The sequence below is a fragment of the Octodon degus genome, unplaced genomic scaffold, assembly GCF_000260255.1.
Source record: "Octodon degus isolate 3935 unplaced genomic scaffold, OctDeg1.0 scaffold00153, whole genome shotgun sequence".
Classification (NCBI taxonomy): Eukaryota; Metazoa; Chordata; class Mammalia; order Rodentia; family Octodontidae; genus Octodon; species Octodon degus.
The window spans coordinates 1,947,148-1,959,565 of NW_004524729.1; the positions used below are offsets into that span (position 1 = coordinate 1,947,148).

Consider the following 12,418-nt stretch of genomic DNA (forward strand, 5'->3'; position numbering starts at 1 on the left):
CCCAGGAAACCTGCTCAGGTTGTGACCCATCGCTAGGGGAGGCCCGCGCTGGGCTGAGCATTTGAATTTTTCTTACCCACGTATCCTGACTCTCGATCTCCATTTCGGGGCTTGCTTTTCGCGATGGTAAATCGGGTTGTTTAAATTTCACAGCATATACAACATTTAAAACACGGGAATGCGTACTGCAACACCCGCACATTATCTTTAACAGTGACAGTGCGTGAGTTTTGCTGAGTACGTAACTGCCCTTTTCTGGCAGCTCCGCTGTTCTTCCCCACTTTTCTAGTTGCACGATTTAAATGTATGCAGTCAGGAAACCGCACCGTTAAGAAATATTAATACAATAAAATGAGAGTTAAGTTTTGCAGCGGAGGAAACCGAACCACGTTGGTCGCGGTAATTGTCCCCGGAGGGCATGACTCTGGGGAAAATGCTCTCGCTTGGTCTCTCTGCCCCCCACTGGAGGGGACCCTGAGCTCTGGAGGTGGGGTGAGCGGTAATCACTGGGTGTCCCAGGCCGAGGCTGGAGTCGCCTGCGTGGCCAGGGCGTGGCTGCCCTTCTGGCTCCCTGGGGTCCCTAGGAGCAGACGCTGTCGGCGATGTCGAGGGAGGACAGTCAAGCAGCGAGCCGCCCCACACTGCCGCTGCCGCTGCAGTTCACCCCCACGGGGTCTGCCTTGTCCTTCTCCAGCCGCTTCCGGTCCCCGGCACCACCTCCGTGTCTATGCAAATTCTCCCGCCCTGGGGCCTGAGGCCGCTCGGAGGAGTGCGCGGGGCGGGGCGGCGGCCCAGCCTCGGCATCGGACAACGTGCGCTGCTTCCTCACGCTCTGCATTTAAGGTCGTGAGCTCGTTCTTCTTACCGTGGAGAACGCCGCCTCCTCCGTGAACGCCCCCAGCCCCGCCCCTCTGCTGCGCCCTAATCCTCCGGCTTCTGCTTTCTCAGCCATAAGTTCGGGAAGAAGGTCACCTACTTCAGCTCGCTGAGAGAGCTCCGCGAGCACCTGCAGTGCGACCAGCTGCCCGTCCCCCTGGAGGTGCTGCGGTGAGTGGCCCGCCGGCCCGCCCCTCGGGCCAAGGCTTCGCCTCTGACCCTGCACTGGGCTGCTTGCAGCTCAGCAGTCCGTGGTTTCCGCCCAGCAAAGTGCTGATGCAGGCACAGGGACCTCGAGGCTGTATTTTCCTCGTGGCAGAAATGATTGAAAACTCCAGGCGGAGCTGGCAGCTGCTGCTCACCAGCTCTGTTTGCTGTTTTCTGCTTCTGAGCAAGGAATCGGGGAAGTTTCTCGGGCCTGTGGCTCCCGCCCTGTGTGCAGTGAGGTCTTCCAGGCGCTACTATTGTGGCTCTCCCCGAAAACAACCCTTCCTGAGTCTCAAGCTCTTTGCTGGAAGCTTTATTCAGGATGGGGGGGGGGGGCGGCAGCTGAGCAGGTCATGGCCCTGGCCACACAGCCTGGGCTGGGTGGGCCAAGTTCTGCAGGTCTCCTGGGCCCCCTCTGCACCCACTTCCCTGCTGGGAGCCAGCAGGGCTCTCGAAGGATGTTTGAAGGGAGTGGCGTCCCCTCTGGACACCAACAGACACGATAAGCACATGGAAGTGTGGGCTGCGTGGTCCCCACCCTCAGCATACTCCCAGGCTAGTAGGGGCCGCAAGTCAGTAACAGTGGAGCAGCAGGAGGCTTTGAGTACAGCAGGGTCATAGAGGAAATCCTGGAAGGCTTCCAGGAAGCGCAGAGTCTCACAGCACATTTCAGAGGGACAGCAGGCCAGGCTGAGAGGTGAGAGGGAGATTTCCACGGAAGTGGGAAAGCGTGGGATCAAGCAGAGCATCTCGCTCCTAGGAAGGGGTCCTTGAGTGGGAACAGGCCTCTGGTGGTACTGAGGGGACCCATGGACCCCTGGGGTCTTGATGAAACCCGCCCAGGATGCACTACAGTAACATGGGATGAGCGTTTGGGGAACTTTTTGGGGAGAACGATCAGATGTGGTGACCAAGGCCAATCCGGTGAGGGTGCCAGTGGTGACATTGAGATCACAGGTCCTGTAGGCCAGCAGGGATGAGGTCAGGAGGGGCTGGGCTCATGTATCAGGCCGCAAACCCGACCTGTGGTAGGGGCTCAGAGGCAGCACCTCATCCACACCCCAGTAGTGCAGGAGACCCGGACAAGGGGAGGACAGAGGTCACTGTTGGAGTCAGCGCTGTGACCCAGCTCCTACGAAGGGGTGGGGGCCCGGACCCAGCCTAGCCTCTGTTTCCCTATCTGCCCTATTTGCTGTGATGGGTCACAGTTGTTGGCTTCTACATGGCTCCCGGGCAGTGGGGCATTTCGAGGGTGGGGTGTGTGTGTGTGTGTGTGTGTGTGTGTGTGTGTGTGTGTGTACATGAGAGAGATTGCCCTCTCCCCAGGATGAGACACACAGGTATCGCCGCTATCCAGAAGCAGCCCCTTCCCACATGCCACCTGGAGTGGCCACATGCCTGCACGAGCTGTGACCCTGTCTTTGTCACATCGCAGGTACGACGAGAAGCTCCGCAGCCTGCACGAGGGCGGGCCGCCCCCCTCTACCAAGACACCTCCGCCACGGCCACCCCTGCCCACACAGCAGTTCGGTGTCAGCCTGCAATAGTAAGTGAGCCTGGGCCATGGGCCCCAGCAGCCCGGCTTAACGCATGAGAAAACCTCACCCCAACCCGAACCCACTGGGGCCAAACGCTTGGACCCAGCAGCTGTAGGCGGAGGTTGGGTCTCTGCCCTCCAGGCTGGTCGGTCAGTCACTGTGTCGTCCTCCCAGTGTCAGGGACATGGGACCCCCTCTGTCTCAAGCTGTGTGCACCATCAGAGCTTGCTGGCCCTGAGTTGTCAGGAGACACAAGGCCTCTGTTGTCACTGTCACCGTGCCGAAGCCCATGCCTCTTCTAGGGCTGCTTGCTGCTCTTCAAATCCAGTTCACTAAACAGATAGAGCTGGAGCCAGAGGTGATGGTAATCCCATCACTTGGGGAGGCTGAGGCAGGAGGATCACAAATTCCAGCCCAGTCTGAGCTACCCAGGGACTTAGTGAGACCCTGCATCAAAATTAAAAAGTAAAGATGAGCTGGGGAGATAGCTCTCTGGTCTAAGCACCTGCCTGGGAAGTGCAAGGGCCGGGGTTGATCCCTGGTACCGCATGCCGTGCCAGTCCCAGCCACTGAAACCAGGCATGGTGGCACATACCTGTCATCCCAGCACTGGGAGGCTGAGACAGGAGCATCAGTATGAATCTGAGCTGCATAGTGAGGCCCTGCTGAAAGACTTAAAAAACATTTAAAATAAAGATGGCCAGGGATATAGCTTGGTAGGAAGGCCCTGGGCTTGATCCCTAGCACCGCCAAAAATAAAATAAAATAAAACCTAGCTGGGGTTTGCCGAAGCTTGCTGGAGACGCTGCTTCGTGTGCATCAGCTCCAGGGTTCCATGCCCAGAACGGAAAGGAAACCAAAATCAAACTAGTTCATTATGTCTTTAGGGAACTGTGGGAAGCGTCGGGTAGCAGTGGAAGTGCACCCTGCGCGCACCACTCAGACAGAATCTGTGCGATCGCCCCTTTAAATTAATATTTTATGCCGTTTCACTGCCAATGACTATAATAAAATGGCAATAAGCATATTAAATAAAGCACCCGAGATGTAATTTGTTTGGACTGTGAATGAATGAAAGTCATTGAAATTCATAACCGAGCCCTATTCACAATGTTAATTTGCTGGGCGAAGTTCAAAAGCGTCCAACAGAATGCCGCTGCCTTGGAGCAAGAGAACGGCCTCCGTGCAGGACAGAGGCCCGAGGGGTCTCGCCTGCCGCCTGTCCCCAGGGGCAGCCTTGTCCCCTCGGGGCAGCTGTGGGGCCCCAAGAAGTAGACAGACCTCCTTACATGTGTGGGGGTGACGTCCCAGCTCTGGTACTCTGCAGCTTCAGGAAGCCCCACTGGTCCCTTGCTTCTTGTCCCTGTTCTTTTCGCTGTAACGGGAGGCCAAATCCCATCCTCCTCCCCTTTGGGGTCCTGGGACCAACCGTGGCACATGAGGAGAGCCTGCGCAGTCCTGCACCCGGCCTCTCCACCTGCTTCTGCACGCCTCTTCCTGGAAGCCTTCCGCACTGGCTGCACACAGCCGGGCATCCCCACGACCAAGAAGTTCAGGCACCACTCAGTGACTGCATGGGGACTGTCCTACAAATAGGGCCAGCCCTGTCCTGCCCCGGGATTACCTTCCCTCTTTTGCAGGCTAAGAGGGAGGTCACTGCCATCACCCCCTCCAAGAAACCAAACCTACTAACAGCCCCTGCCGAGCCCCAGTCTCCCCTATGCCCCCAGCTCTGCCTGTTCCAGGCCTTGGGGACTCTCACACCACTGACCATGCTGAGCCTTACTCTCTTGTCTAGCATCGTATTTTCAAGGCATGCCCATGGCATGACTGACAGCTCCCTGCTGTGTAGACAGACAGGGTTCCATTTGTACATCAGTTGATAAATGCACGGCGGCTGGTGATTATGGGCAGCACCACTATGAACACCCACGTACAAGACTTCTTTCCTCTGCCCCGGGGCTACTCACTCTGTGTGACCCTTGGGGATCTCCAAGTTGCGTTCTGTTTCCCGTTCCCACTGGTGAGAAATGAGTGAGCTCATTTCCCCACGTTGTCACCAGCACTTGTTATGATTTCCCTTTTTTATTCCGGGTCTGGGCGTGGGGGTGACAGTGGTTTATGGGTGTTTTGATTTGTGTATCCCTCACGTGCTTGTGGCTATTTGTGTATCTAGATCTTTTTTTTTTTTTTTTTTTTTTTTTTTTGAGACAGGGTCTCACTCTGCCACTCAGGGTGGCCTTGAGCTCACTTTGTAGTCCAGGCTGGTCCGGAACTCACAGCGATCCTCCTGCCTCAGCCTCCCAAGTGCTGGGATTACAGACATGCACCCAGCTTGTGTCTAGCTTCTTTATCCACTGCTTGTGTTGTTTGTGCTGGGCAGAGTTCCTAGGGTCACTCAGGCGAAGTCCTTTCCTTTTTTTTTTTTTCTTTCTTCTTTCAAGATTTTATTTTTATTTATTTTATTTTATTTTTATTTTTGGCGGAACCAGGGATTGAACTCAGGCCCTTGCGCTTGCCAGGCAAGCGCTTATTCTACGAGCCATCTCCCCGGCCCTCCCCCCTTTCAACATAGTGCTGGATTTGCTTGCTAGTATTCTGAGTCACCGGAGATACTCACCTCTCGTCTTGTCCTGTGACTTTTGTCTAGCTTAGACAATCAGCCCCTCGTGGAAAGGGCTGGAAGGTCTCCTTCCTCTCCTAGTTTTTGGAAGAGTTTGTCTCTTTAAACGTTAGCATACACCAGTGAAACCATTCAGTCCTCGGGCTTTCCTTTGCAGATAGTTCTTTCTTTATTTGCTTTATCTATTCAGATTTTACTTCTCCTAAGTGAGTTCCAGTGGCTTTTAAGTTTGCATCTTCCAGGAATCTAGCCATGCGCTCTAGGTTTTCTAACGGCTGGCCCACAGTTATTCATCTTATTCCTTCTGTAATGTAACTAGCAGTACCTCCTCTTTCATTTGTGATATTACTTTCTTTTGCCTCTTTGTTTTGGGTCTTACTGTGCAGCCTAAGCTGGCCCCCGACTCCTGGCAGTCCTCCAGCCTCAGCCTCCAAGTGCTGGGGTTGCAGCCCGGACCCCGCTTCAGAAGGATGCAAGAACCTCCCCCCGCCCCGTGCTGTTCCTGGTACACAGATTTCACCTGCATTGCGTGCCCAGCGCCCAGTCATGCAACTCCTGCTCTGAGCAGTGGGCTTTTAAGTCACGCAGCGGAGGGAAAGGAGAATTGCAAGGGTGCTCCTGGGTTTGCGTGCTCTTTAGGAGGTGAAGGGCTGGCGAGGTGAGGAAGGGAGAAGGGGGCTGCTCAGGTTGTCCACTCCAGGGAGAGTCCGCCTGGGGTGCTGTGCTCCCTGTTTCTCTCTGTGAGAAAGTGCGAACCAAGATGCCGGCTACCAGCGAGCAGTCCTGGGTCCCCTCCCCTGGAACCACCGCTGGATGGCCCCTGATGTGCCAGGACCGTGTGCCGTACTGTGGCTCCAGTGTCCCTGGGCCCATGTGTGGGGACTCGGGTTCCCGTGTGGCTGCACTGGGAGGCCTGCGGGTCACCAGGTGCCATTCTCACCTTGGGTTAATGCTGTGCCCCTCGGAGCGGGATCCTGGCCCCCAGAACAGGCGGCTGCCGAGCAGGCCTGCCCCGAGGGCAGCAGTGGGAGCCTTTCGGAGCGCTCAGTTATACAGAGGTCCCACTGTGGCATGCATTCCTCTAAGCTATGTGACTGCAGGTCCCACACTGCCTCTCTGAGCTGACATCTGTGGACTGGGGCGCGATCGTGCCGTGAGTGGTTGGTCCTTAGCTTGCTTGCACACAGTAAGACCTCAGCTTGCCAAGCTGGGCTCTGCTCTGTGGATGCCGTCACACTGTGCGCCCCAGCTGTGGCCAGCAGTTGGAGGTACACTCTTGGGACACTGTCCCCCAAGGGCGAGGACCTTGGTTTTGTGATCAGCCTGAGGAGGACACCAGGTGGTCCTGCGTCGGCTTTTATTCTTATTTTATTTTTGTGTGACGGAATCTCACTATGGAGCCCTGCCTGGGCTTTAACTCACAGTGATCCTCCTGCCTCAGTCTCCTGAGGGCTAGGATCACAGGCGTGACCGCTGTGCCGGAACTAGGATCCCCTTTCCCATGTGGGCTCCGTGGTGCGCCCGGGCCAGCCAGGGCTCAGCCCACCCGTGTCTCGACACCCGACACACATGGGGGAGGTGGCTCGGCCATGCTGCTCGGCCACCCCAGACAGGGTGAGAGTCCTGTCTGCTCATGTCCTGCCCAGGGTCAGCATGCAGGAGGTGACACGAGGCGGGGACACGTTCACCCGTCAGCAGCCCCTCCGGCGTCCTGCCCTCACATCTGCCTTTCGTTGCCCCTGCTTCCTGGATCTTGGCTGGGCCTCTGTCAAGTATGCGTTTAGCTGAGGTCTCCGGGGTTCTCCTGTGAGGTCACATCTTGCTCCCGGCCCTCCCCGGAGCATTTCCCTGTGGGGACCTTCCTTCCCTCTTGTCTTCTGGCAGGCTCCTGCTTACCGCTCAAAACTCCACTCCAAAGTCACCCTCTAGGGAAGCCTTCCACTCCTCTTATCCTTGTCCCATATTCAGGGATGGCGTCCTGATGCTGGGGTGTCACTGTCATTGTTTCAGTCTCTCTTTTGGCCACTGCTTGGGGACGGAGGCTCTTCTTTCCCTTGGACAGCTCCTTATGCTCTTCAAGCCTGGAATAAGCTGCCATTTTCTTCTCTCTCCCCTCCAGCCTCAAAGACAAAAATCAAGGTGAGCTCATCCCCCCGGTGCTGAGGCTCACCGTGACGTACCTTCGAGAGAAAGGTGAGGGCTGGGGGTGCCCATCCAGGGAGGTCCATGCTCAGGCCTTGGGAATGGTTCAGAGGCGGGCAGGAGGAGCCAGCGGCCGCCGCCAAGGCCGAGACGCAGGGCTCTGCAGGTCCCGGGCCACAGTGCGCCGATAGCTGTGGGCGCTGGCGCTCCGCTGCGGGCCACGGTTGCTGTGATCGTAAAGCATGCTATGAGCAGGATGCAGCCATCCCAGCGCCCTGAGAGGCTGAGGCAGGAGCGTCACCAGCTGGCCTGGTTTCAGTGCCTCTCTGTGCTCTGGGGAAGAAGGAGATGGAGGAGGCTGAGAGGGATTTAAGAGGCCTGGGAGAAGGCGGGGATGAGGAGAGATGGGAGCTGACGGTCGGTCGTGCGCTGCCAGTCCCTGGGGCACAGAGCTTCCTGCAGCCCTGGGTGCTGGCACCGAGCCGCGGGCTCCCTCCCCGCAGGGCTGCACACCGAGGGCCTGTTCCGGAGGTCGGCCAGTGCTCAGACCGTTCGCCTGGTGCAGCGACTCCTGGACCAAGGTCAGTCTGCCCGGCCCGCTTCCTCGCTTCACCCCAGTGGACAAGGGACACATGACACTGGTAGAGGGGAATTCGCTGCATGGGCCTTCATAGGCAGCCCCCACCCCTTGTAGCCGGGAGAGGCGCCCCCAACCTATGGTGCTGTCACTCAGTGTCACTCATCAAATGCAAGGGCCACAGGACGATTGTGTTCCGGGCCTGTACTGAGGGACTCCAAGAGCCAGGTCTCTGGCCTCAGTGAGCTCACACCCGGGTCAGGGGCAGGGCCACCTGCAAGGGGATCAGTACCCATCTCCCCCACCCCCACCACCACTCCCCCACACCTGTACAGTCTGAGGCACTTGGGAAGGGGCAAAGAGGCTTGGCTGGCAGGAAGGAGCACCCTGTCTCCAGTGCGGAAGGATTGTCCCCAGACCCTGGGCTTCCCCAGGGCAGCCCCAGGGTGCCCAGGTCTGCCCGGCCCTCAGCTGTATCCCGTCTGCATGCAGGGAAGCCTGTGAACTTCGACGACTACGGGGATATCCACGTCCCGGCTGTGATCCTGAAGACCTTCCTGCGGGAGCTGCCCCAGCCACTGCTTACCTTCGAGGCCTACGAGCGGGTCATGGGCATCACCAGTGGGTGCCTGGAGGGGGTGGTGTCGAGGGCTGGCCCCTGGCACTGGCTGCATCAGGATCTAGTGTGGCCAAGATGGCACCTGTAGGCGGGATGGGGGAGGGGGCTTCGGGGCTGTCGCCACTACACAGCAGGTGGAAGGAGGGCGTCTGCAGAGTGGGGGCTCCTCATCAGGTCAGAGAGCCTCTGCCTGCCCCTGGGGGCCACAGGAGTCGCCACCCCCGCAGTCTCCCTACTTACACATGAGTGGACTGCGTGGGGCTTGAAGGTGCAGCCTGGTGGTGGAGCGTGGGCTCACGTGACCATGGCTCAGTCTGGTGGCTCTGTGGGGGCCTCTCGGTCCCTGTACATGGTCATATCTGATGGGCAGCTCCAGCCGGCTGCTCTTGGAGCACCAGAATTTTCTGTGTTGCTTGTTTGTCACATTGTTTGGAGCCTGGAGTGGAACACTGGCCTCATCCTTGCTAGGCAAGCATGCACCACGGAGCCACACTTTACTCACCAGGCTTTTCCCCTGCTGAGCCGTCAGGATGAAGGCTTCCAACGGGCATGTGGCCCACATCCTGCCCCAGGGAAGGGGCCTGGGCCTCTTGCCTGTAAACTTCAGTTTCCTCAGGGGTGGTGTTTTAATTCCTCTGAGACCCATAGCCAGCATCCACAACACTAACGAGAGGTTTATGTTGGCTCATGGTTTATAGAGGTTTTAGTGCACAACTCCCTGGCTCCAAGGCAGGGTGGCATCCTAAGAGAAACAGCTCATGGCAGGCAGGCAGGCAGGAAGCAGAGGGGGATCAAGGAGGGAGCAGCCCCCTACTTCCTGGCCACGCCCCCGGAACCTGCCTCCTCACCAGGCTCCACCTCCCAACCTCACATTTTGGTCTGAACTGTTTATCAGTGGACTCTTCCAGTGATGCGTATGACACCTGCATGATTCCATCTGCTCCCTGAAGTCCCACCTAGGAGTGCGTGAGGCTTTGGGGCAACATCCAGATAGCAAACTACAATAGATAGGGAAGGTTATGGTGCTCTAAACGAGGTTAGGGTGACTCAGGTCAGGGCCTACATTCCACAAGCACCAGCCCTTGGTCAGAAGGGGACTGTCCCACACTGCACGGATGAGGGGGCCACCTCGGTGTGGGCGGGGCCCGGATGCTGGGCAGAGTGGAGCCGGTTGGCCTCGTGGAGGTGGATCTGACGTGGGCAGGCAGGGTGGGCAGCCACGCTGTCATCCGGGCACGCTGGCCTCCGTCCTAGAGAGAAGTTTCCACCTCCATAGGCCCTGGAGTTCGGCCTGGGAAGCTCAGCGCCACCAGCAAAGTTGACCGCTAGTACCTCAGTGGGGCAGTTACATGGAGGCCCCAGGACAGGTCACTGCCTTCCCCAAGAGCAGCATGACACGGAGGATCCTGGGCTAAGAACCGTTACAGGAAAAGTCAGTCCAGAGCAGGCCCAGCAAGCTGTTCCTGGAACGGCCCAGAAGTGTCTCAGAGACACAGCGTCAGGGAGTGGCTACATCTGTGTCCCAGTAAAACTCCACAGACAAAAGCAGGTGCCGGGCAGGTGTGGGCGTGGATGCAGCTTTCTGACCCCAGGTCCAGACCTTCCTGTTTAGAAAGTGCTCGGCCTCCCTCCCCCGAGGCAGCAGTTACCCTGCCACCGCAGGGGTGAGGAAGGAAGCAGCCAGCTGGGAGCCACCAGGAGCAGGGCTGGGCTGTCCTGTGCTGCCCTTGGCTGCTGCCGGGTCAAGGGAGGCTGCTCACCATGGGGGAAAAGAAAAAGGACTTTATTCAGAGCTGGCCCCAAGGACCCCAAGGGCCTCCACTGCCCTTCTCCCTGTGTACAGCTATCAGGGTCCTTGTCATTGGGCGTGTCCAGGCCTGCCCCACACCTCCCAGACAGGAGCCTCCTCCTGCCTTCCCTGGACCTCAGGCCAGCACTTGGGTATTCTCTCCGCTGGCCTGGGTGGGGGTGGGGGTTTATGTCTGAGGCCTGAGGAAGCTTGGAAAAGCCACTGTTCTCCAAAGGAGAAAACAGAAGGCCTCAGTTTGGCCGGCTGCTCGCCCACAGCGCTGCGCCCCTGAGCCCATGCTGGCCCAGGGCGCCATGTGCCCGGCCCCTCTGCGCCAGCTCAGGGGAGCCTTGCCTTGCAGATGTGGAGAGCAGCCTGCGTGTCACCCACTGCCGCCAGATCCTGCGGAGCCTCCCTGAACACAACTACGCTGTCCTTCGCTACCTCGTGGCCTTCCTGCACGCGGTGAGTGGCTCCCGCCCCCCACTGCCTGCCAGCCTGGGGTCACACCCTCTCGACACCAGCAGAGGACTGAGGCAGTGGGGACACCTCTGTCCCATTCCTGTCCCGATCCCCTGAGGCTCCTAGCTTGGATTTTGTATCAAAGCAAGGAGAGAACAAATAGTCTTCAGATGGTTCCTGATGGGCCCTGCCTTGCCTGGCTGCACTGTCTGGACATACCTGGGGCATTCCCTGCCCCAGTTTCCCCATGAGTAAAGAATTCTGGCTCTTGAGGTTACTGAGGCAGCTGGAACAGATGGGGAGCCCCTCAAGAGGGTGGGGAACTTCACACACCTACCTATCACCCTCCCAAGGAACCTCTGCTAGCTGGCCTCAGGAGTCCTCGGGTACCAACCCTATTCTGGGGGTCAGAGGTCATCCTGCCCAGACCCACTATGCTGGTGTGTGGGGCCTCCTAAGCCAGTGAAAGCAGAAGGGAGAGGGAAGGGTGTGAAGGAGACCCCAGGAAGCAGATTATAGGTCAGAGCTGGAGGGTGAGGGAGGGTGTCTCCCAGATCATCGAGGCCTAGCCCTTCTTTTACAAGTATAGTATGGAAAGAATCCTGGAGAAAAGGTGGCTGCACAGGGCCTCAGCGCTGGCTGGTGGCTCCTGGGCTCCTTCCTCCGCCCAAATCCTTTTCTGGGGTCTCGGGTTCACGCCCCCTGTTCCTTGCAGGTGTCACAGGAGAGCATTCTCAACAAAATGACCAGCTCCAACTTGGCCTGCGTCTTCGGGCTGAACCTGATCTGGCCGTCCCAGGGCACATCCTCGCTGAGCGCCCTCCTGCCACTGAACCTGTTCACCGAGCTGCTGATCGAGTACTACGAGACCATCTTCAGTGGCCACGAGGGCCCCGGGGAGCGAGCCCTGGGCCCCGCGGACGCCGGCGGACAGGGCAGCCACCACATCAGAGGGTGTGGGGGCACGGATCCGCCCCAGCCCTCACCGGGCCTGTCCAGCCTGCGCGTCCCCTGAGGGCAGCTGAGTCACCTCTCTTGCTGCACATACTCTGTCCAGGTCTATGCAGCTCGCTGTGCCTCAGTGTGGGTTTTTGCAAACTTGCTCTGTGAAAGTAACCTGCATTAAATGAACTCAGACCCTCTGGCAGACATGTCCTGCTTCCGATTCTAGACTCTTCCCGTGGATCCTGCGCTGGGGCTAGAATAAAAGAATGTGTAAAAGGATTCCTTTGTGTTATCACCCAGTGTGGCCTAACTGAAGATGGAGTTTGTGGGTGAAGGTTGTGTCGTGGTCAGGGCTGCTCCACGGTGCCGTGTCACGAGCCACCCAGGCCCAGGCGCTCCCCGGGACTGCTCCGGGAGCCCAGTGCCTGTGTGAGCTTCTCGACCCTGTGCAAGGCCCAAGACAAGCCACCTTGAAGGAGGAGAGCTTTGTTCTCGCTCGTCCATGGCCCCTTGGTGCCCAAGGGGACACAGCAAGGCCGAGGCTTGGAACAGGACCTGGTTGTCCTGGAGGCCAGGGAGCAGGAGGGTTCAGAAGGGGGCATGTCCGACAGCCCCTGTCAGGCCATGCCCCAGTAGCCCC

The 12,418-nt window shown here is 58.3% G+C and overlaps 1 protein-coding gene across 4 annotated transcripts in view; it reads left to right on the forward strand.

Moving 5' to 3' along the window:
* Arhgap8 (Rho GTPase activating protein 8) overlaps positions 1–11,980 on the forward strand; it is a 41,796-nt gene extending 29,816 nt beyond the window's left edge. For all 4 annotated transcript variants that reach the window (XM_023702523.1, XM_004642454.2, XM_023702524.1 and 1 more), the window contains 7 exons: positions 949–1,047; positions 2,519–2,629; positions 7,364–7,437; positions 7,890–7,967; positions 8,456–8,584; positions 10,733–10,836; positions 11,549–11,980. In XM_023702523.1, coding sequence (XP_023558291.1) covers positions 949–1,047; positions 2,519–2,629; positions 7,364–7,437; positions 7,890–7,967; positions 8,456–8,584; positions 10,733–10,836; positions 11,549–11,848 — 895 coding nt within the window. In that variant the 3' untranslated portion in view covers positions 11,849–11,980. The remainder of the gene's footprint in view (positions 1–948; positions 1,048–2,518; positions 2,630–7,363; positions 7,438–7,889; positions 7,968–8,455; positions 8,585–10,732; positions 10,837–11,548) is intronic.
* Positions 11,981–12,418: the final 438 nt, after the last annotated feature.